A 25839-nucleotide genomic window follows, 5' to 3' on the forward strand; every position below is an offset into this window, starting at 1 on the left:
CACATTTCTGCCATTTGGTTTTGCTCAGGATTGAAACCGTGCTGGTCACAGGCTGCACAGAGCAGAAAGGTTTGCAAAATCAAGGCCCCCCTTATGTAAACTTCTAGAAATAAACACTGCCCATGGATCTAAGCTCTTAGAAAGGACAACAGTTGTATTGCAGAGGGTATTTTCTCACTTTATTTGCAATTACCATGTGCTGTAAGGTGTCAATGACAGTGCCTTTGGAAATGCTGGTTTAGGCAGAAATAAAATGAGTCAGCATACTGGCAGGATGTCAGTGCCTGTGCTGGGTTAAACTCAGCCTCGGGCTGAGCTAATAGCACAAAGTGTGTCAACAACTCCTCTCATAGCAATCTTTCCTCCTATACACTGCAAGTAGGTCCAGCTGCAAATGAATTGCTGACGTTGCTGCGCTTGTTAAGAGGCTGCTTGGAAAACAGCACATCTGCCACCAACAGTTGCACCTAAGACAAACATAAATGTAAGCACTATTAAATTAACAAAGTGTCTCTTTATTATTTTATTTTATTGCATCTGAGAAGATATTTTACTTTCCTTGGCAATGAGAATGAGCTTCTGACAGAGTGCAGGTGGAGGCAGTGATGGCAAAGCTGGTAGTAGACAGACCTGGTAGTCCAGCTGTCCTGGGATAAAGAGCACTTCTGAACAGGGACAACCCTCACCAAACTGTCACATAAAGTGATTCCTGAAAAATGGTTGCCTCAAGATGTCGCTTCATTTGCTGACTGACTCATTCATAACTATGCCAAATTTGTTGCTGAATAAAATACTGCTTAACTCCAGTGAAGGCAATCAGGAGCATGAGGTGTAAGAGATACCAGCATCTCAGTGCCACCTCCTTCACTCACTGAAATGAGTCAGAATGGAAGTAGATGTGGCAGCATCTGTGCCAAGATACACAAGTGTCCCTCAAGGATATCTCAAGGTGAGAAACCTAATCTACAGCTACAAGCCTGACTACATGAATACATCCATTACAGGAGTAGGAGGGTATTGCAGCATTTTCATTTTTGCTTTTTGTTCTGTTTAAAAGCAATATAGAGAAACATTTCCAAAATTTAACTATAACTCCAGTGACAATACATCCTTCTCCTTTCCAGGTTAGATTTGCAAATAACTGATTTATAATCACACTCAGAGGCTCATGTGTCCAGTAACTTGCACTGCAACTACAGTTTGCAGTGTATGCAGAAGTCTGTCTGCAAGCTATGATTCTATTAATATATATAAAAGGAAAGACTTGTAAAGCTTTGGCAGCAAATGTAGGTCTTGACGAAACATAGGCAAAAAATCATTAACATTTGCAAGTGACAAGGAAGCTAATTTTGGTACTGCTTTACACTGGCTTTATACTACATCAAAAGGCATTTTACTGCCTACCTTTTCAAAATCTGACAGCATCCAAACTCGAGCAGTGGGAACCTGACTCCAGGTGCTCCAGGTGATAAAGCAAAGCACGATGTTAAGGTCTGGCATAATGTGAAGAATGAGGTCATGCTGTATTTTTAGAAGTGCCTGGTGATCCTATGAAACATGCTTTTACTCTCTCTTTTTATTTTTTTCCTTCCCCTCTCCTTTTTTTCTGTCTTTTTCTGTGAATAATTTGGCCAATGCCTTCAGAAGGCTGTTTTCGCCCCAGGGATTCTCACACATACTTCTGTTGACAGAGTTCTTGTGCAGCAAGGAAGCTGAAATGTCTTTTGTTAAGGATCTGCTCACTTCTTTTTCTGTTCTGCCCCAATGCTCGGAGGATCTTTTGGCTACTCACACAGTTCCTGTTGTTACGCTTATGGAAATTAACTGAATTGAAAAATATGGGGTTACCTTGCAAAACAGGTAAAATAATCATCAGGAAAAAATCCTAATCTCGTCATTTTCTCTTAGTCTATGTGTCTCGCATTCTCTTGCCTTGTTTGATTAGTTTTTCAGGGGAATATTGTATAAGTCTATAGAAAATACTAAGTAAAGTCATTGTGAAAGGGAAAAAAATGCACTAGGGCCTGAGAGGTAGAAACTTTTTATTTTAGATGAGTGATGCACTGTTCCAGCCAAGATTAGGACTTGATTTGCTGGTTCACTATGTCCGTTCAGATTTAAATTGAATTTAAATTGAAAAAGTTACATATAATCACATGCTCTGTAACGCCAAAATACATAATGAGTATTGAAATGTACTAATTTAAGCCATGTTTGAAAAACTGTTTTAGGACACTTGCTGTTCGAGTAATGCCACGAAATAAATCATAAAAATTTGATTTCAGGCAAAACGGAGTCAAGCCAGTAGAGCATGATACACAGAAATTGATCTGTGAGGCTTCACATACACACTTGTGTGTGCCAAACCATGAGAACTTCCCTTCCACGACATGCCATTTTTGGCATATCAAAAATCTGCTGATTTGTAAAGAGTTTTCATTAATAAACAACATTCTAAGTTTTAAAGTCATGTGTGTGAACAGCTGAAGTTGCTACACTCAGATATGCATTTCACATTTAGCAAAAAAAAAAAAAAAATCCTGTGTGTTGCTTTATAATGTTTTTGCTCTTACTAATGCTTCTCGGAGTCAGTTCTGATTGGACAGTTACCTCTGAATTATCTTTTTAGTTGAAAACCTACATATATTTTCATTATTCCACATCCTCATCTACACTAACTTCCACCAGTGGAGCTAATGCTACAGTATATATTCAGAATTACATGTGCAGACGAAAGTAATCTCCCTATTTAGAAAGCCTTGAAGACCTTTCCAGAAAGATTACTGGTTTTCAGAACTTGAATGTGCATACATTCATCATTGTGGTGAGAATTACATTCTTTTGCAGGACTGTCTTAGAGGCCTTTTGTGACGTGTACAGATTTAGCTCTGAATGTTCAGAGCACTCGGAGTTACAGATTTTGCTATGGGTAGGATTTCTAAATTCTCTGCTTTGCCAAGATTGCTCCATTTTTAGGAGCTAGAAATGTCTATGTGTCACTCTTTATAAATATGGAATTCAATATTATACATTAAAGGGTGAGGTTTTTCATAATCTTCGCTAGATTGAGTAAAAAGATAATGTTGCACAGGGTGAACAAGGGCAAACTGACATTCTTCTCACCACTTCCTCCTCAGAGATTTTTGCCATACTTGCACAAAACCAGCCTGCTTCTGCGTACTTGATTTGTTCCAGTCTCATCCCAGGAAAATAATGAGTACAATAGAACAGCAAATCCAGAAAACAGAAAAAACTCTTTCATGATTTTTGCAATTAAACTGTAAAAATTACTGCTTTACATCATATCCTGTAAGTACGAAAACTCATTTGAGAGAAATATCTTAGCAAGTTTTAAAAGAAGTTGGGTATTGATTGTAAATGCTAGTAATATAGAGTTATATGGAGAGATAGTGAAAAATACAATATTTTGGTTGATAATTCATGTTCGGGAGTCTAAAGCACCATCCTAAAGTACTAGAAATAAAAAAATATATAATTCACTTATCCTGGGCATGCCTACTGCAGAATTTGATGTACAAGGCAGAAACTGACACACAGGAAGTTCCACCTAAAAATGAGGCAGAAGTTCTTTATTGTGTAATAACTTCTTTATTATTCTCTATTGTTCTAATCTCTGCGACTAGAACAGATTGCCAGAGAGGCAGCAGGGAGGCTGGGGAATCTCTCCTTCACTGTTGATATTCAACAAATGTCTGGACACAATCCTGTGCCATGTGCTCCAGGATGGTCCTGCTTGTGGAGGGAGGTTGGACCAGATAAACTCCTCTGGTTCTGCCCAACCCAACCCAACCCATTCTACGATCCTGTGAATTTCTGTAACTGCTTCTGGAGCATTTTTTGCTAAATGTTTGGCTTGTTACAGCAAAGATGTTACTATGAACACAGAGGTGTATTTCTGCAGATCCTACTTGGGAGCGTTACCAAAACTAACGAGGGTCCAGGAAATGGGCCAAGGATGGGAAGAAAGGGTGGCAATAGGAAGGGGTGAAGACTGGGAAAGAGAGTCTCTGGAGGAGACCTGAGCACTGCTACTTCTTCTGGAACTACCATCAGCTGAAGAACGGGACAGCCACCAGCAGCAATGGCTGGTGAACACATCCCACCCTCTCAACTGATGTGGGCAGCCAGGCCAAAGCTCCTTTTCTTTGTGCAATCTTTGTGCAATCTGCTAGAGCAGGCAGAACTTTTTTGCTTATAGCTGGCTTTGTGTGGTGGCAGCGTGGCTCCTTCCAGGGTGCTGGCTTGTCAGGGACTCAGAAGCAAAGGTGATGGCTCATAGCAAAGCACAGATAATAATCACCTGAAATGGCAAGAGGCCTTTCCACTGTACCCACAATGTACAAGATATTGTGCAAAAAGTTAGTTATTCCAATCATTCCATCCAAATGTGGGAATGTGTTTTCTTTTTCGAAGACATTTTGCTCAACTAGTTCTCCCCTTTCTGGAGCTGAAGTCAATTCTGTGTAGATGACTACCCTGAGGCACCTGAGAAAATGAGGAGTAGGTCTCTCATTCATGCATAGATAATGTAATCTGTTATTGTTGTGTACCACAGCTGTGGGCTGAAATTCTTCTTGGCATTATTCGTCCCTCTAAAGGCTGGATGACTGGTGTAAGCTTTTTGTCTAGACATCCTCTGTAGTTTTGTATTGGGCAGTCAAGCCAGGATGGAGACTTCTCTCACATCAAAATAGGTAAACAAGCTAAGTGAGAGCATTTACCTTCTGGAAGCATTTTTCTCTCTCCACTGACTCCAGCGGGAGGTTAGACAGTTTACAATAATGTCTGATGTTTAAACAGCTATCAATAGCTGAGAGGAGGTCTACATAAACAGTGTCTTACTGCATGCTCACATCTATTACAGCTGCAGTTCAAACGACAAAGGTAATACAATAAATCCAAATTTTCTGGATGTGTTACAGTATTCTTTCTATTACCAAAGGCATGCCTGTAACAGTAAAATAGACACTAACCAGCACTAAAATATGCCTAGCTGGTGTGCATTGCTCAGTTTATGGCACATGCAGTGACAGGCGCATCACATGCCAGCATCTTACTTTCCTTGCTTCCCACTTTGACAGGCACAGTGCTGCCTTCTGACACATCTTCCTCATCACTGACAGGTTTGCCACATATATCAAAGGCTTAAGTTTCTATTTTTATTTTGAAAAGCTTCTGTTCTGCTTTGCTCTCTCACAGATGGAGTACTGAAACAATCATTAAAATAAATACTACCAATATTCAATCTGTCACAAGAAGTAAATGACATGCATGGGTGAACAGAAGCTACTCAGTGATGTGAGAGCAGTTCTTCAGCTGGTCCCTTCTCCCAGAGCATTTGAGGTGCCCTGCCTAGGTGTGAGCACGGGCGTTAAGACTTTTAAAGCAGACAAGGCCAACTCTGATGTAGTACTGAAGCTCTCTGTTATTTTAGCCTCTTCCTTTTCCTTTTCAAATCTCTTGGAAATGGGCAGGTGCTGCATTGCACTGGCAATTCACTGAATTTGAGACAGAGAAAATCACACCTGTACTGACATATTCTTTTCTGTGTTTTCCCTGTGACATTTCCATGTGTTTTGTCCCTTAGTCTTCTCTATGGCATTTTAGTAGCTTCATCAGAGCAGTCTAAAAGTTGTCAGTGATTTAATAGACAATGAAAATACAGTGAATAGAGAGGCATGTTTAGATAACAAGCATATGTCTAACATCACTTTGAATGATTCTGAACTGTTGTGTCAATAATCAACTTAGAGTCATTAATTAAAAAACATTTCTGCATTTGCCATTTCTTTCCTAGTCTATAAGCAAAACAAGTCAAAATTCTCATGTTTAAAGTTCATTTGAACTGCATACATGACATATTGCACAAGTAACTCTGAAATAAATTTATATGGACATTTCAAATTTCAGGTTTTCTTTTGCTGGTGCGCTCCATTGCAAGCATGTTTTCATTCTTTTCTTTTTTTTTTTTTCAGAAGCTGAAAGGATTCAGATGTTTTTATATGAGATTCCAAGCATTAATAATGACTGTGTGATCATGGTTTTGGAAAACTAAGAATATATTTCCTGGCTACATATGCAGATATATGTTTCTAAGACAAGCAAGAATGAAGTCATTTTGATCTCTGATGGATGAAACCCATTGGAATGGAAACTAACATCTATGAAGAAAAACAGGGCTCACCTTATCTTATATCTGCTGAGTGCCTGGGAACTCCAAAGGAAGCCAAATATGAAGAATACCAAAGAAAGACAGAAAATCAGACAAGTCCATATGAATTTCAGAATTTATTACTGGAACCTGAGCTGAGCTTGCCATCTGTGTCATCCTTAGTGGACCACAATGAGACATCCTTACAACTTGGCATGGCTGCAGGGCGTGCCAGTGCCACCAACCAGCCAGAAACAAAGCACCTTTGTGAAGAATTATCCTGTTCTACAAGGCACACGTCAAAGGAAGATCCTTTAAACCTTCCCATGCACACAGAATGGCCAGTTCTCACAGGAAAAAATTCACACCAGAATCCAGGAGCAAATTATGGGATCAGAGTCATAGAACACAAACCATGTGCTATCACATTTTCTGATTTTCAATTTTTATCACATGAAGCTGGCACTAAGCTCCATATTTGCGAGGCTGGAGAAGCAGAAGATTTTTCTTCTGAAGAGGAAGAAGCAGATAACAGAGGTGATCATGACACATTTACAGAACTGCCACTGTATGAGGCATTTTTCAAAGGCCTTCAGAGAAGGAATGTTTCCCAAAGAAAGCAAGCTAAACATGAACTTACTAAATATCAGCACACCTGTCATTTAGAAGACTGCAGTAATCATTCTGAAAAGGCATTGAAAGACCGTGACAAAGAAGAAAAACACATGGAGCTGGAGGTAATACAAGCTATTTTTTAGTTACAAGTGTGTTTTAAACAAGAGGTGCCATTTAGGGTTGGTTACAGGAGGAAAAGGAATTGTATAAATTGTTATAAGGTGATAATTATTGTGAATTACAAAATTAAGAACCTAAACCTACAGTAAAAGTATACTAGTCTTTTTCACTAGACAAATCTTACTTCAGATTGACCACACTTCTTTTAGCCTGAACCTCAAACTTTGGTTTTCTGGTTTCTTTTTTATTTAAATGGGAACATTGGCTCCATTTCCTACATTCCTACAAGACCATATATCATGCCATGTACAGCACACAGTCTGAGGACTGTTCCAAAGCGATAGAGCTCACATTTAGTCTCAGAGCAGAATATATTTCTTCATGCTGAAAAATGGGCTTTTAGTGTGATGGTACTGTAGCAGTGAGCCACCTAACCCACAGCACTGTTTCCACTTAATAACTGTTTTCTGTACTAACATTTCATTAAAACAATATAGAGGACAAGTTAAAGAGTGGTATATAATAATTGGTTGGTTGGTTGGTTGGTTGGTTGGATTTTTCTGGTTTTTTTTTAAATCTGTGGTGTTATATATCACGATTTTCTATAGACCAGTGGCCAAAATGAAAACAGAAGTTTTCAGGACAAAATTTAAAATCTTTAGTAATAAAAATCATCCAACTATATACAATCTTTCCATTAAAAAAAAAAAAAACAACCAACTTTGAATAAATTAACTTTGTTTATTGGAACTGGAGGAACAGAAGCCTCCCAGCTGAACGGTCTCAAGTCTGGACAATAAGCATGGTTTCTCCCAGCTCACAGCTGGTGACAAACCAAATGACTGGAGCTAAACACATTTATCATTGGAGAAAGTCAGTTCTAGTACAAAACTAAGAAGTGACTCCAAATAGTGGGCAAAACCAAACCCTTAGAATTCCAATACTCCTGACCTTGGAGCACAAATTGATCTTAACCTGCCGGTCAGGCATTCCTTTCTGTCCTCTCTTCTCCTTCCTCCAGCTTTTAAAAGTTATTTTTCATGTAAATCTGCTCTATGCCTTCAAAACCAGGCTCTAGTCCTGTAGTCTTTTACCCAGTGTATTTTATTTTACTCTGCCTGCAGTTGTCCTTTTTTCTTCTACTGCTTATAACACAGAGTTGCTTCATTGATTTCTGGTTAAATGAAGGGATTATAGTTTGGACTATGATGTCCATATTTACATCAAAACTATGCCATAAATTAATTGCTTCTCTCCTTTAGTACTAATCTATCTCCAGTTTGGAGTGACTAATTATGCCCTTAAGTGAGTGGGAGTTTTGTGCTGTATTTCATGCATATCCCAACTTCACTGCAGAATCCATCAGCACACAAATAAGCATGCCAGATTTTTGGAAATTTTTCTCAGCAGATAATATTAGAAGACCAAGGCCCAAAGATTGTTCCCAAACAGTGCAACTTTTGATGCACTACTGATCCTGATTCTCATGACACATGGTTTATTAAGTAATTGCATTGTTCTTCTAACCTAAGCCAAGTCTTACTTCCTCATTACTCAGAAACATTCACATAAATGAAAATAATATATCTCAAAATGGATGCACAACATCCTTTGGATTTTCTTTACTGAAGGTCATTCCCATAGATAAAAGGGAGACGCCAGGAGATGTTGTCATTTAGTTTACTTTATGTCTATGCCATAAAATCAACTCAAGGATGCAGCTTGAAGTGCAAAATAATGGATTATAAATTGCCAGACAAGCATGTGAAATTACCTAGTAAATCTCAGTAAATGTGTCAAAACATTTCAAAAAATGGATGCCATGTTGCAGTCCTGGTTTTGATTTTTTCTATGAAAATAAGTAGCATCATTCAAGGAAAGCCTCCAAGAATTAAAAAAAAAAATTAAAATAAATATTAAGATTGTCTTGTCTCTCAAATTTTATCAGCAGTCATGCATTATTATGCACACTGAAATCTCTCCCCATGACTCTGGTTGAAGCAAATGTATGTCACTGTCAAGTTATTTATTTCTATTGTTTAGAAATGGTGTTAGGGAGAAATGTCTTTCTAGTGGAAAGAAAACAGTATGAGGCAAAATGGCTGACAAGGGCAACTGGTATTGCTAAACCTTAAACTTATAATCAAATAGTAAACAGATTACTTTGGCCTTATAGATACAGATAATCATACAGAGCGCCCTGCACAAGACCCTGGCTAAATCCTTGCTACTGGAGTTCCCAGTGAAACTGTGTTTAAGATCTATCCTGCAGGGACACTCCTACCCAGAGGCACCTGTTACTGACTGCAAACCTCCTATCTGAGTTCCAGAAAGGAGGAAAGGCTGCCCCCTTCTCCAAGAAGGAAGCACTGGCCCTTGAGGCAGTCACCACAAGCACAGTCTGTCCCAATCTCCTCTTAAATAGTTGTTACACGCATTTAGGTGACAATTCTTGAATTTCTTGTTTCATTCTAATTAATAAGTAGAGAAAAACCTTTAAGTGCACTGAGCAGTAAATAAGCAGAGAGAAGATGGAAAAAATCAATTTGTGTATGCTGCCAACTCTGTCAAGTGGAAGAAACTGCTGAAAACAATTCATATAATGATGGGCTTTAAAAAATGTTCTTTCTTCTTGTTCCAAAGGCTTCTGCCTCTTCTAAGTGGTACAAGATAAATGGTACTTCTGTTCAATTTATGAATTCAGCATGGTCCCTGAGTTTCCACCCTTAGAGCAGTTCCACATATATTTCCTGTGCCTCCTCATAAAATCTAAATTTGGCAATTTGTTTTTCTTTGTCAGGAGTCTGTAATCAGCAGTACATTTAATGCCCAACACAGTTCTGCCCAAACACTTAGGCCAATGTTGGACTAAATGTTCTTAGAGGTTCTTTCCAACCTAAATAGTTTTATGATTATTTGGTTAGTTCTGTCCAGAGATTCTTTTGCAGTTCTGAAGTGGCACCCTCAGCCATTTTTCCTTGCTTGTTTAACTTCAAGTCTTCATATCAAACTTGATACAGCGTTTGTGCATGCAGCCAGCTCCGTGTTCAGGGGCAATAAATTATTCAGAATAGCTTCTGAAACATAACATTTTTCTAGATTGTAATTTCTTCAAACTATACTGAGCAGGACACAGCTGAAGACCACATTTATCAGAAGCTACTATTCAACTTTCCATCCATAAACTTATCCTATCCTTACGTAGCCTGAAAACAATATGTGCTACTTTCAGGATTAACATTTCAAGGAAGTAAATACTTGAAGGTATTTGACAGATATTAGGCAATAAGAAAGTATTATGAAATCATACCCCTGACAGTGTGAATTGTCATGGATCTTCCCTCACCCTGGGGACTATATACAAACCCTGCTAATATTCTTGGCTGCAAAGAGACAAGCATAGTCCTACCAACATGGAAGCAAACTTAAAATCCTTTCTGGGACAATTTCAAATTTCTTTGGGCAGCCCACATTAGCAACTGGAATAGCCAAAAAGCTTTCTGTGGTTTTTGACATTACTTAGGGCACCTAAGAGAGTTGTCACAGCTTCCTCTATTGTTTCTCTCTCCCTTAAGAGACAATGGGATGAGTCAGGAAAGCCAAATGCTGGAAAGGAACTGCTTGGAGTAACCATTAGGACTGCTAGGTGCTCCAGCAGCCCCTCTGCAGCCTCCCTGTCTACATTTATATTTACACCATGCCTCTTTCAATGCATTTAGGAAGATCTAAACCAAACCTGCTTGTTTGTTTAAAGCACCATAACGATGGGCTAATATTTGCATTGAATGTTACCGTGTTCAGCTGGGTCAAACAAAGGGTGAAATGCCACTCCCCAGGAGAGACAAGATGACCGAAACAGATAATTTAGGTAATTAAGGTAGCATTCACAATGAATATCTTTGTCAGGATTTGGCCTTCAGACTGTAAGTTCAAAGACTTTTGGAGGAGGCTGCGCAGGCATGGGAGTGGCCAGTAGAATGTTAGAGACAGCCTCTGTGTGCAGCTCAGCATTGTTAGCAGGGGAGCTGTGCCATCACCTTTCACCATCAGTAAATCTTCAAGGAAAAATGTAGTGTCATAAAGGAGGTTTGTGAAAGCTCCATTGTTTTTGACATTTAAAGCTAAGGCAACTGAACTCTGAAAATTACTTCAGAAAACAAAAAAGGATGATCAGTTTCTCTTTCCCTGATTATTCACTTACTGTCATTGATTTCTTTGTTCCATCCTTGTACTACAGTAAGGTAAATTTTATTCTCATTACTCACTGCCAAATGAAAAGTTTGACAATTATTGTATTGGCTTAAATCACAAGATTTAGACTGGAATAATTTGCTAAAATGCAATATGGAAGTTTCCATAGCATCTGTCCCTCATCTTGCCTGCTTGATTCAGCCCAGGATGCAGTTGGCTTTCTGGGCTGTGAGCACACACTGCAGTTCATGTCCAGCTTTTCCTTTACAAGAAACCCTGAGTTCTTCTCTTCTCAATGAGTTCCTCTCCCAGTCTGTGCCCATGTCTGGGACAGCCCCAACAGGTGCAGCCCCTTGGACTTGTTGGACCTCATGAGATTCTTGTGGGCCCACTTCTCAGGTTTGTCCAGGTCCCTCTGGACGGCATCCTGTCCTTCTGTTGTGTCAACTGCACTGCTCAGCTTTGTGTCATCTGAAAACTCACTCGATTCCACTGTCAATGTCAATCTTCTCCCGTCAGCTGTTGCAGTCACAAGAAGAGGAGATAAATCCCATATAATTTATTCAAAAGCCATAGTCCTTAAAGTCAATTATCATTCCTTAAAATTTATGTATCCTTCTGTGTGACTTGTAAATATTTTAATCAAGTAATCATACCCTAAGAGAAAGGAATGAGAAATTTTTAAGTCTTTGGCAATGAATCTGACCTGGCAGTGTGCCCAGGCGGCCAAGAAGGCCAATGGCATCCTGGCCTGTATCAGCAATGGTGTGGCCAGCAGGAGCAGGGCAATGATTGTCCCCCTCTACTCAGCACTCGTGAGGCCACACCTCAAATCTGGTGTTCAGTTCTGGGCCCCTTATTACAAGAAGAACATTGAGAGGCTGGAGCATGTCCAGAGGAGGACAATGGAGCTGTGGAAGGGTCTGGAGCACAAGTCTGATGAGGAGCAACTGATGGAACTGGGGGTGTTTAGCCTGGAGAAAAGGAGGCTCTGGGGACAATTCATCACTTTACGAGCACCTGAAAGGAGGGTGTAGTGAGGTGGGGGTCAGCCTCTTCTGACATGTCTCAAGTGAAAGGACGAGAGGAAATGGCCCTAAATTGTGCCAGGAGAGGATCAGATTAGACATTATAAAAATAATTCACCCAAAGAGTGGTTAAGCATTGGAACAACATGCCCAGGGCGGTAGCAGAGTCACCATCTCTGGGAGTGTTCAAGAGACATCTGGATGTGATTACTGGGGATATGGTTTAGGGGTAATTATGGTGGTGCTGGGTTGCTGGTTGGCCTAGATGATCTTGAAGGTATCTTCCAACCTTAATGACTCTGTGATCCTGTGAATTTTCATTATTCAGATTACGTTGAGTTTATTCAATTTAAATGATCAAAACAGAGCAGCAGTCAAGCCTACATCTTTGATTAGGTACTTTACAGCTGCCAAAGTAAGCTTCTTACCCTTGTACTTGGGTGGCTTACACTCTGCTCAGTGCCTTGCTTAGCCACTCTGAAGCACTTTTCTGAGAGGTACTATTCTGTTTTCATTAATGAGGCAGTAGAACTTAGGTGGAATTCAAGCTATCTGAAAATTGCCCTGCAATAGTACCTTCTTCTCTAATTCAGTTGTACAGGAGCATAAACTGGAGAGGAACATATTAGAGTAAAGTACAAATTCCTACTCTCATTCCTCCCATACTTTGGAAGTTTGTACTTCATTTTACCCTATGAAACTGAGACTCCAAAGCTAGAGGAGGAGAATGGTTGCAAACTTGTGATTACTTCTTCATGAGGAATAATACAGTTGTTATTATCTCCTTTCAGTCATCTTCTGCAGACACTGGAAATCTACCCAGGTAGGAGAGCTGAGCACTGAAATAACAATAGCCAGGGAGAACAGGCTATGAAATCAAGGGGAGAAAAATGGGAAATTACTTGTCTAAGAAAGAAGTGATGCACTAAGCTTTATACATTCTAATTTCCTTTGTGTGTCTGTAAGATTCGTACTTTCAGTATTTCAGTGGCACTTTCTTGAGAGCTGATAGATAAGGACATGGTGACTCAAAATTTGCAAGTTTTTTAGTGTTTATGCTTATTTCCTGCCTGCTCAGAAAAGGAGTTGGAGAGCTCCTGATTGCTTTAGCAGTGATGCATTATTGTCAGTAGATAAATAATCACAATCAGCTCTTTACTATTAAGAGTCAGATAAATGCTAGCTTAGGGACTTTAATTATTAAGTTAATGAAAGGATTTTTTTATTGGCTTCACAAATTTGAAGGACTAATGGTGAATATAGCATTTTGCATTGAGTACTTTTTTCTGTCACCTCAGTATTCCTAATAGTGTAACTATTTCCCATTACAATGTGGCATTTGTTGTGTCCTGCTTGTTGAGGACATTAGCTACATGACTGTTTCTACTGAGAAATGATAGGAATTTTGGAAAATAACAGTAAAGTTATAAGAAGAATAGTAATTTAAGGATATGCTTAAAAATCATACTGAAAAGAACTGGTATATTGACATTATGTAGGAGAACATGTAGATGCTATCAAAATTACTGTCCTTCATCTCTCCAACATACTTGCATGCTGCTTGCCTGTTTTAATAAACATGCATCACTCACTGTTGATTAATATAGAATTAAAAAATGGAAATGTATATGGCCCTAGAAAAGATACACTACTTGCAAATAGCAGATACACTAAATCACAAGATCATCTTTGGCAGGCATCAGTGGCTATAGGGTTGAGGTTGGAGAAAGGATGCACTCTGGTTTTTTTAGAGAGCATCCCACAGACTATTCTGAGCAGTCCCTTCCAGCCTGGGCTCTGCCAAAAGCCTCCTGGGGAAAAGTTGTAATATAAGGGGACAAAACCTGTTCTTTATCAACAGCAGAGCCAATAAACAAATCTCCATGTGATGGAGTGACTAATGCTCAAAAAAATCAGAGGGCTGCATTGCAGTTGATTCTTCTGCAGTTTGCAGAATACCATCACTCTAAAAATGTGTAGGATATAGTATAAATTACTGACATAGTGAGAGTCTGAGAAAATTGGATAAACTAATGAAGAAAATTGAATAATTAGTCAAAAGTACAACTCATCTTGACTTACAAATTCCTTTAGAAAATTCAAAAAGTGCATTTCAACTTGGTGTTGAATTAGGTTGCAAATATATTTTATATATATAATATATATATTATAGAATATATATATTCTATAATGGTGAGATTACTGAGTTACCTTGCACAGTGTAAAACCCTTGGGCTGTTCAAGTTAATGTAGAACTTCATAGCTGTCCTTCCAAGAAGATACTGAACTGCCAACAATTTTTGTTGCACAGCCTCATCAAAGCCTGTGTGCACACATTAAAAGACCCCAAAACCAGCATTTTGGGAACCCCTGCTTTAGTGTGTTCAAGAGCATTAGTGCACTGTTTATTGTTTATATTTATTGTTGTTATTTTATTTATCTGTAAAGCTTCAGAAGACTAGACAGTTAACATAACAGATGTTTTATACTAAAGGGGGAGAGTATTCACAACTTGTGAGTTATGGCTTTTTTTTCAAATACTGACTACTTTATTTGTTGTGTATTTTAATATTTTAGAATCATAAGGCCACCTCAGGAAAGAGCAATATTACTACTGGTATTACCAGAAAACATAAAAAAAGATTATATGCTTATGGTTGCACTGGGACCATAAAATAAAAAAGCTGTATCAAGATTCTTCTTGAAAAGTATCTCAAAATATCTGGAACCTGCGCAATGTGAACCCATTCAAATATTTCATGTATCTCTACAGAAGGAGAGAAAAAGTCAATAGAAAATATGGCCTAAGTCAAGGCTGTGATGAACAACATTCATCTGTCAGAGCATGGGAAGAGGCACCTGTGAGAATTACAGACTGAGTCTTAGGTGCAGGGAACCAGAAGAAACATGTAGAAATCTGTTAATCTGCTTATCATTAAAATTAAGATATTTCTTCAAGGAACAGATGGAGACACTGGAAAAACTGTGGGACGGGCATAAGCAGAATTTGTGAGATCAGAAACTTGCACAAAAGAGGAGACCAGGGAAGGGTTGCATTTTAAAGCTGGTTTGGCTGACAAATAAGGATTTGGTATGCTTTTCAAGTCAGCCAATAGAACTGCAGTACAGCAAAGGAGAAAAAAATAACCAAATGAAAAAAACAGAAACAGAACTTTACTGAATCAATAACCTCACAAAGTATATTTTGTAATATTTAAAAGTTCTTGAAAGGGATTAAGAAAAATAAGTTACAGATTTCTTCATACACAGAAGTCCCACTGGAAGATTGTAGCACTTCCTATAAGGCATTTAGGTGCTTTTGAAACATCTTCCTAGGTAACACATATCCAGTTAATGAAAATCAGACTCTAGTGATACAGCTATGATCCCTCTGTCCTTCTTGGCATGAAATTTTAATAAAGTAATGCTAGCTTAATATTGTAACAGATATATTTCTTTGGTAGGGCCATGGGACCCCAACTGATATGATGTGACTTGCTGAGGGGGATCTATGAGCATTTTGGTACTGCCACATGGCAGGCTACCACACAACCAGAAATCTGTGTGAACACTGAGATCCAAGACTTAACCCAATTTAGAGATACATTAAAAAAATTTAAATGTCATGAACTCCATTGAGAGTTGACAGATCTGAGATTTCATTTTATGGCATTCTTCTGGGGTTACTATCTACAAGAAAGTATCCTAAGCCTCAAGCCTTTCCTTAACAATCTCTCCAAGTACGGAGTATTACAAATTGTAATAAAAAAATGGAAACAGATTGTTCTTTCTATCCAAGCTTTTGTACAGACTGATGCTCTTGTAAAACTCTTGCCCAGTTTTGAATTATCTCAGAGCTAAGACTTTTGCAGTGCAGAGAAGGAAACTCTACTCTGAATTAGCTTAGAGTTCTCCTGAAATAAATCAGACAGGGCATTGAAGTCTCTGTCTGCATTTGAAATATTTTTTATTCCAGAAATTAACTTCAGTAAAATCTCACCAGGTTTTTGCATTGTATTACTGGGCTCTCTTTGTGTGCTTTCTATGGATTCTGTAGTTCTTTGGCATTTAGACTATCAATCCAATTTTTTAAAGATCAGGTCTAGAATAGGTAATGTTTTAGCATCACAGATTTAACAGCTCATTTCTAATGTACGTGCAGAGAAACTTTTTTGGCTTTAATCCAATCTTTGTGATGAAGCAATTAGTGATATGGTAGATAAATTAATGTAAGGTTTGCAGTTACTATTTATTGTTTCTATTCAAGCAGTATAAGGGTGACATTTCAGTATTTACATAATGAGGACTTTTCACCATGGCAAAAGCCTTGGCAGTTAGTCTGGGGTCTGATTTACTTAAACTAAAATGTAAAAAAAGCTGCTAAACCTGCCAAGAAACAACAGAACAGAATACTTCAACTTGTATGTATTTTATTTTTTACAATGTACACCACATATCAAGAGAAAAGTACACAAAGCCAGTAACTAGAAGCAAGAATATACAGACAGCCTTTTATTAACATGCCAAGATAGGTGCCTAAACTGAGGGGAAGTGGAGTACTGAGAATTTGTGCAACTAAGGATCCAGACTCTGAGAGTTCACCTCAAGCTGTACTTTAATCTGCTGTGTTGCAGATTTGTCCAGGGTATTACAAATAACTAGTGATATATAGAAAAATTTCATGTTTGTGAGATAAAAGATGATTAAACTAAAAAAGATTACTCCTGGAAGACAGAAACATTCCAAAGACCCTGAGGCTTTTTTTTAAAATAAAAGTTGCAATACCATGATGCATTTCTAATGCAAGGGGGCTATCAAGATACCCCTCTGTTTTGTGTTTGGTGTAGAACAGATCAAGTGCTGTCTTGAATTGTCCAAGCCTTGTCTTGGGGGACACAGAATGCCATGGTTGCTAAAAAAAAAAAAAAAATTGAAAGAGAGAAATGAGATTAAGAAGCCTTAGTGGGAAACCCCCAGTATTCCAAGCAAGCAGAGACACACTCAAGTCTTTCTGAAATAAAGGTAAAAACAAATTATAGAAGTTCAGAAAATGCTTTTGAAACCAAACTTTTCAGACATGACAAAGCTTGCATTTTGCATGTGAATGACAGAGAGCAAACTCTAAAATTGCCACTTCTTCAAGTAAAAGGATTTACCATGAATATGAACAAAAAATAATAGCAAACTTTAAAATAGTTAGAATTGCTATAAATTGGAATGTATACATTCAGAGTTTTTATCTCTGATCATCTTCTTCTGTGTGCAATGTTTCCAGTTTTGTAAAAAGTTCTTAAGAAGATGAGTTTAGGTTGCATTAAACAGAATGAAGATATCTAAGTTAAAATAGTAATAAAAAAAGGCTAGGCCTTCTTGATGAGTGCTTTTTTCTTATTTGGAATTTGTGTTCAAATGGTTGCAAATGCTAAGGAGTGCTCACACAAGAACCTTGGAACACACAGCATTTAATTCTAATGTAAATTAAAAGGAATTTGTAAGAGTAGCAAGTATGGTTGAAAACTGTACAAATTTGAGAAGGAACATTTGGTTTATGCATCCAATTTTAAATTGGCAGTATTATCAAAAACCCCAACCTCCCAGGTATAGCATGAAAAATAAAAGCATTCCATTTTGCAAAGGAAGTAATTATTTTTAAATTTGGGGTTACTTTAGTTCAGAAAAAAACTCCCCAAAGATTCAATATTCTCTATGACAGTGAAAAATTCCTTACCCTGGCTGTGATATGTCAGGAGCCTCCAGCAGCATGCTAGGTGGGCTACTAAGGAGCTTTGCAGGTACAGGTATTTTACCCAGAGGAAAGCTGTCAAAATTAAGCTGTCTTTGAAAAGTAATTCAAGTCTGATGCATTGACAAGTATCAATTAAAAGGAAAGAAAATCACTTGCCATGTAACATATGAAAACGCTATCACTTTGGCATTTTAAATTTTAAATTCAAATACATATGTTGGGTGGGCTGCAACCAGGCTGGTTTCTGCATTGTCTAAGCAGGGTTTTCCCACCAGGGCTAAACTGTACACTGATCAGTTTATGCACATTTTCCCATTCAAGAGTTGTCTAGACCAATTCCCTTTGGAATTGCTTTGGGGTTTTGGATTTTGGTTTGTTGTTTGGGTTTTTGGGTTTTTTTATGGGTGGCAGTATCATATGGGGACTATAGAGAGGTGAGCAGGATTAGATAGCAATTGGGAGAACTTGTAAATTTTTCAAGTTCCTCAAGCATTGCATTAAGACAGCGTGCTAAAATACAAACTATGATCTTTCCAGCTTTTATCCTGGCATGTTTGGATATACCCCAAGTGCACATAAATCTTTTCTCTCAAGGATATCTAGAGATCTTTCTAAACCTGCAAATACTGCAATTCTACATTATACTGCATTTTGCTAGCAAGATTTTGCTTATTATTGCTACTGTTAAATATCCTGCACTTCAAAATACACTTGCTTGAAGTATGTAACTGGAGAAACTAGCTGAAATCCTTGAATTAGCCTAAGAATTGTTTGGTTTCAGTTATTTGCAGAGTTATACCAATAGGTCTCTTTATGTGGATTTTTGTGGTTGATGGGGTTTTTCTAAAATATGCCATATCACAGGGAACTGAAATATTTGCAAACAGAATTATCACTGCTGGTAATCATCCCATAGCAGGGGAGTTTTCACTCTTTCTTGTCCTTCTCCTAGTAATTCCAAAGAGCAATATTTTCCTGCTCTTTTTAATAACCATTACTTTTATAAATAAAGCCTACCAAATATCTCAACAAAGATACACAGAATTTTTGAATGCTTTCAGTTAAGGTACTTAACAAAGAGCCAGGCAAATATTAATAAAAACTAAAGTAGTCCAAAATACAAGTTATGCTAGAACTGGAAGTCAGTAACAGGATAACTCTTGGTAAGTGAAACTCCAGGACAGGCTCATGTTTTCAGCTTCACCTGCCTCAGAACTTCTTGAGTGCATTTGTATTTTGAAGATTTTGCAGAACTTTTATATATTTTAAAAGTAGTTGCTACAGATCACTGTTGTCCCTCAACCCTTCTCATTCCAGATGATGTTTGAAGCAAGGGACAGGGAACATGCCTGAACCCTAAAGTTCTGGTAACAGCAGTTTTTGCTGTTTAGTGACCATCATATTCTTAGAGCAAGACAGATTTTTTTGATCTCCAGGCCTCATTTTCCTATCTATGTGTTATACAAAAACACTAACATGGTATAAGCAATATGTTTACAAGCTCTGGGAACACATAAACTATTCTTTTCCTTCAGGAACAATGCCTAAGGCTGCTTTATCAAAGCATCTTTTCTTCAAAAATTGAGATCAAACTGATTTGTTTAACAGAAAGTGGTTTAGGTTTTTTAAGTGAGCTATCTTCTTCCCAAGTTAAAAAGGACATGCTAAAATATATAGTCACTATTTTGTTTCTGTTTGTGACTAAAAGAATCTTCATAAAGTAAGATGTCTAGGGGCAGCAAAATATTATGCAGTCACTATTATAAATATATGCACTCACCATATGCAGTCAGTATTGTGTGGCAATAATAATACAACATTGACTTCACGATATTTACTTTTTTATTTTTTAATTCTAGCAAGACAGGGCTTCAGCTGTCTACAGATATTAATAAGTACAAATACCATGAATAGTTAAAATTCTGGAAGTTGTTTTGATCACTCACATGGTATTTATGTATTTCTTCTGAAAGAAGAAATGTAGCTCAAATTCTGAACACTTTAGGTACATAACTAGCATTAATAATTAACAATATAAAACTACACACTACATTAATAAGAGATGACTGTTCTTGTGCATAATGTGATTATCTTAATTCAGCTTTTAAATTCTGCCCAACTCTTTCAGCTTCTTAGTTTCTATATTTTTCATGGCTATTCTTGTCATTTAGAGAAAAAAAGGAAAAGCATAAACTACAGCAGATTATGATAATAACACACCTGATGCTGCAGCTTTTAGCATAGGCAGGTAGCAGAAATAGATACTTCAGTTTACCAAACAAAAGATGGCAAAAAATCCTCAAGCAGAGACACAGAGAGGTGATTTGCAAGACATGTCCCAGGTACAGCCAATGGCTTGTTCAGGATGTTTTGTGCAAGGCCCTTTGCTTCTTCAGGTTAAAAGCTTTTGCCAGTTTTACTAGGCAGGGAAGAATGAAATCTGATCTCTGCAGTTCAGGTGATTAATTCTCTGACACTCAGATATTTAAATATCTATGGTTCCTGATTATCCATGGGGGCTGCTGGAGCAGGCTGCAGCTCTTATAATTTTCTTCCAGAAAAACTGGGAATGTAGGAAGAAGACCAGAAGGAGTGAAAGTGGGGATGGAGCACAGCACATCTTGTCTTAACACAGAGTGAAGACATCAGCAGAATATTATCTGGATCTGGGTGTTAGGGAATGTATCCAGTTTCCACGTTATAGAGAAAACAGGCTGTCAAATGAAGCACATAAATTTCTTACACAGGTGAGAAAAAGACACTGATGTCTTTGAAGAGCTCCAGAGGGAGATCCCATCTGATTAAGTGAAGGCATTAAAGAAACTTAAGACAATGAAAAGAAAAATGTGCCTCCCTACTCATCGTTCTCACTTCCAAAAATTTATACAAGGAGATTTTTTTGTTGCTCTGATCAGTGTCCTTATGTCACTTTGACAAGCTTCTTATAATTGAAATGCTACAGCCCACGGCCTGTTCAAAACAAGGGGAGACAAACATTAAAACTGAGCAATGTGCATGTACTATAAATTATACCTGGAGTTAGTTTTATCTAGTCACCAAGCATAATGGTATTTCTGATTTCAAACTTACTCCCACCTCCCTTTAACTCTGGCCAACTCAAAACTTAAAAAAATATATAATGTATTGTTTGTGTTACAGTGTAGTTTTAGTTACAGAGGTATTTTGTTCCCTACCTCATTCCCAATGATGAGTTTTTTCCCAGAAAAGATTTTCAAAAAAATGCACTCATGTGCTGCAATTTTGCCACAAAAAATAATTTTCTTTTAATCTGTTTTTTAATCCACTATTTCTCCCCTGCCTAACATCCAGAAAGGGACTAACTAAATCCCTGTCTTGATCCTTGGCCACAAGAGACAGGCACCTAATGAAGTTCATTGCACTCCCCGAGGGCTCTGCAAGGAGCAACCTGGCAAGGCTGACACCTGAACAGAAGCTGTTGAGAAACCCCTTTGCTGCTTATGAAAAAATAAAAGAGCATGTGAGATGAATGATACAAATCCTATAAAATCAGCAAACAAGCTCTGAACAACCCTTGTAATGCATTTTTCTTCAGTTTCTTGATCAGGGACTAATTGCTCTTCATGAGGGGCAAAAAAGTAATTTATAAAATCAAGGATTCCTCAGGACAGGAAGTGAAAATTGATTGTCCTACTGTTTCTACAGAAATCACCTAATCACCCCATGATGATTATCTCAGAAAAGTAATTAATTGTTCCAAAATGCTTTTCAGATTTAAGATTACCACCCTGACATTCTGCAGAATTAATGCCTCCTGCCTCACCCCTTCCAGGACCTCCTGTTGCCCAAACTCTTCCACACCTCTCACTGCTTTCCATTATACTCCAGTCCTTTACTGTTCTATTATTTCCAGTTTCTACTTCCCACTATTTTCCCAACACTGCCAACGTCTTCTCTACTTCCTTTCCCCCAGAATGTCCCTAGCATCCCCCTCCATGACCCTGGCAAGTGACAATCAATATTTGCTTTACCTTGGGGTAACTTCCCACTGCCTGGCAAATTAGCACACATAAATAGGTTAATCAGCAGCTATTAAAAAATTATACTTTCTGTTATCTCATCCTTAGTTTTATAGTGGGCCATCACTTTTGTCTCTTGTACAGTCAAAATTTTAATTCAACTTGGTTGTCCCTGATATTTCTTCCCATCTTCCAAACTGGCTTGAAGGTATCTGAAATGTTCAAAAGTTGTGGGAGAAATGTCACAGCAGCTGAGCAACGCAAAGCCAGAACAGTATGACTTTGTTCTCTTAAAATACCAAGGGAGAAAAGAAAAAAAAGAAATTTAAGTGCAATGCTCTTATGGTAGCAACTGTAGCCTTGAACACAAAAGCAGGAACTTCTCACCAGTGTATGCAATTGCAAAAATATTTTTGACAATATCTCTGCTGAGGGACATTCCACCAGATTACCCCTCTGGGCAATCTGTTCCAGTCCTTGGTCACCCATATAGAAAAGAAGTCCCTCATATTCAGGTGGAACTTTCTGTGGATCAGTTTCTGCCCCTTCCCTCTTGTCCTATTGCTGGGCATCATGGAGCACAGCCTGGTCCATCCTCTGACCCTCCCTTGAGAGACTCATAGACATTGATGAAGTGCCTCTCAGTTGTCTCTTCTCGAAGCTGAACATGGCCAATTCCCTCAGCCTTTCAAGTTCCCTCATCTCTCTCTTTGCAAGAGAGATGCTCCTCCAGTCCCTTGATACACTTTGCAATTTTCCCTTGAATAGAGATGCTCCCTCCAGTTCCCCGCAACCCCCCGCTAGATCCGCTCCTGGAGCTCTGTGTCTCTCTTGCACAGAGGAGCCCAGAAATGAAAGATCTGCTTCCGATTACTTTTTAGCCTTGTGTCCCTCTGCTTAGCTGTGCAGCCAAGGCATCCGCAGCAGCCTCCGCACGCCCAGCCAAATCATGGGGCAGATCTTTTCAGATGAAGCGCTCTGACATACGCAGAACCTGAGGCAGGGCGCAATGGAAAAGTCACTTCTCGGAGGGGCAAACCCACACCCGGCTGGGACATTCTCCACACCATGGGGGAGGCTCTCGGAGCAAGGCGGACGCAGGGCCAGCTCGGCGGCCCCTCCGGCCCCGGGCACCCTGGCGGCCCCTCGTCCCCTGAAGGCAACAGGGACGGGCCGAGCGCTCCCACGGCCAAGCGGGCGGCGGCTCCGGAGCTCAGCCTCGCCCCCTGCAGGTGCCGCTTAATTCTGGCAGCGGCTTTTCTCCTTACAGAGCCCCGGCGGGTGAGGCCTCCCGGTGCGGGGCCGGCGAGCGAGGCACGGCCGGGTCCCGGAGAGCGGCCCCGGCAGCTCCAGCCGCCCCTGCCCGGCGGGGCGCGCTCCCCTCCCTGCCCGCTAGGGCGCGCCCTCGGCCCGCGCCGCGCCGCCCGCCAGGTGGCGCTGCCGCCCCGCGAGCCGCCGGCGGCCGCCGCCCCCGCCCTCGCGCCCCGGCCCCGCCCCTCCCGGCGACGTCACAGCGGCGCGAGCGGAAAGGGAAAGAGGAGAGGCGCTGCGCGCGCACCTCAGGGCGCTGGTCCGGGCACGAGCCCCGCCCCTCCCATCCCATCCCCCGCGCGAGAGCCCCTGGAGAGGGCGGGGCCGGGGACCGTTGGGCGCGCGCGGGTGGCGCCATTGTTGGCAGGGTCCGCGGGAAGGGCGGGAAAGCCGCGGCCGCCCCTCAGCGACCACTCTGCGACCCCGCCTCCTGCCCCTCCTGCCCCTCCGCCCGCCGGGCCCCGCTCCCCAGCGCTGTTCCAGGGCCGCCCGCGCCGCCCGCCTCCGGGGCCGCGGCTGGGGCGGGTGTGCCCCGAACGCCCCGGCCTTGGTGCCGCTCCCCCCGCCTCGGCCCCGCTGGCCCCCGGACCCGGCGTGCTGTGACCTTGAGCACGAGCGTGGGGAAGGGATTTGCGGGGCTGGTTTAGGGGGGCTTTCGTGTTGGTCTTCGGTTTTGGTTTTTGTTTGGTCTTTTTTTGTGAAAGAATGCTTGTACCAAGAGAAGGACGTGGAAAAGCACCACTTTTGTCTTTGGTTTATTTTTTGGTTCTGTTTTTGTTTGGTTGGTTGGTTTATTTTGGGTTTGTTTTTCTATTGTTAAATTATGCTATTCAAATTATTTAGAGGGATCTGGGAAAATCTGGTGGCCTGCAGGTCATAATGCTCATAAGTTCATTTTTGATGGGAGAAGCCCTTTCTTTGTTCTTCTCCTCTGTATGAGTTTTGGAGGAAGGAGCCTTTGTGCAGCCATACGTGGGATGGTGCTGCTGAATCGTGTCCCAGTCCCAGGGAGGTTCCCTGCTGCTGCTGCAAGAGCTCTCTTGCAAAATTTGGTTTCTTTGCAAATCTTATGTGGTGTTCTCAGTGTGCATGTCATAAAGCAGTTAAAGCATATGTCAGCTCTCATTTTGAAGATACCAAGGTGTTTGTACGACTTGCATGTGCATGCTGTTTTGGGACAACCACAGGAATTTTTGTGGAACTACCTGGGTATAATAAAATCATGTGAGGGTTTGGATTGGAAGGGACCTTAAAGATCATTTTGTTGCAACATTGCAGCTGTGGCAGGGACACCTTACACTAGACCACATTTCTCCGAGAGCTCCATCTGATCTGGCCTTGAACACAGCCAAGGATGGAGCATCCACAACTTCCATAGGCACCTTGTTCCAGTGTCTCACCACCCTCAGAATAATAGGAGATTGGATTGGATTGGAAACTTGGATTAATCTCTTGTACAGTTTACACACGAGCTATATTTTGTCATAATTTTTTTGTTCTTGTTATTTAACAGATAAGTGTAAAGTATCACAAGTTTAATGTCAGATAATTCTGTGATATTTTAGCAACTATAGTAGCATTTCTTGAGTAATGTGGTCTTGGCTTTGTGCAAGTTTTTCAAATAAAGTTAGCAATATGAACTGTGTAAGTTTTCTTACTTTTGTTGCTCTAGACATTTTAACAGTTTCAGGAATGGTTGTGAATTTTTAAAATGCATTTAAACATTAAATACTTACAACAAATGCACAGATGGCATCTAAATTGCTTTTGATTAATACTGAAGCCTGGTGGTTAAACCTGCATGCTTGGGTTACAAACTTCCAGTGGAGATCTGGGAATCATGCCTAATGACTTCTGGGTCTGGGATTAATGCCCTCTTTTCATTGTTAGCATGATTAAAATTGGTTCAGGATATAATTTAGAAGGTTTACATTATTTCAATTATCTATTCTCTGGTTCTCCCATAAATTCATGTTCCATTCATTGTCCCATCACCACCTATCCTTTGCCATAAAAATAGCATCCCTTCTGCCAAGCTTACTCGTCTTTGTCCTTAAGTACCCTTGAATTCCAGAAGGTACCTTGGGCAGGGAGTAGTGTCAGATTTAACAGAACTCCATGACTCATTGTGAATTTTAGAGCATCCTTTTAATCCTTGGTGGGTTTGAGGGTTTTGTGTGGTAGCTTGTCATAAATGTGATGATAGTATTGTTACTGGTAGATTTTACTGGTTTTGTACCATCAATAGTGCTTTTATGAGTTATGTTTTTGTGTGTAATATAGGAACCAAAGAAGCAGCTTACTTTGAAAGCAGTTGAAGTTTCAAAGTAGTTGGAGACAATCTCTAGTATCGGTTTTCTTGGAAATTCTTTCACTGTAGGTACGAATTTTTAAAATTCCAGTAACTGAAAACAAGAGTGTTGGTATTTTAAGATAAGAAAGTGTTAAGGTTATAGCTACCTACATCAGTTTTTTTAAATAAAAGTATGTTGGCATTTGGTGTCTCTTTCTTTACAATTAGAAATTTGCCAGATATTGAGATCTCTGTCTTATCTTGTACATCTTAATCTCTAGAACCTGTTCCAGAGTTCCTCAAGGAAACACTGACACTGGTATTTTTAGAAGAAATGACTCAGCTTGTGTGTTGGATTGCCAGGG

General features: G+C 39.7%; 1 protein-coding gene across 1 annotated transcript in view; it reads left to right on the top strand.

The window, feature by feature from the left end:
• Positions 1 to 25839, top strand: part of STARD13 (StAR related lipid transfer domain containing 13) — a 282314-nt gene that overhangs the window by 38028 nt on the left and 218447 nt on the right. Inside the window, exon 2 of the mRNA XM_064716212.1 lies at positions 5997 to 6909. Coding sequence (XP_064572282.1) covers positions 6154 to 6909 — 756 coding nt within the window. The 5' untranslated portion in view covers positions 5997 to 6153. The remainder of the gene's footprint in view (positions 1 to 5996; positions 6910 to 25839) is intronic.

This window comes from Zonotrichia leucophrys, chromosome 1 (genome assembly GCF_028769735.1).
Source record: "Zonotrichia leucophrys gambelii isolate GWCS_2022_RI chromosome 1, RI_Zleu_2.0, whole genome shotgun sequence".
Classification (NCBI taxonomy): domain Eukaryota; kingdom Metazoa; phylum Chordata; class Aves; order Passeriformes; family Passerellidae; genus Zonotrichia; species Zonotrichia leucophrys.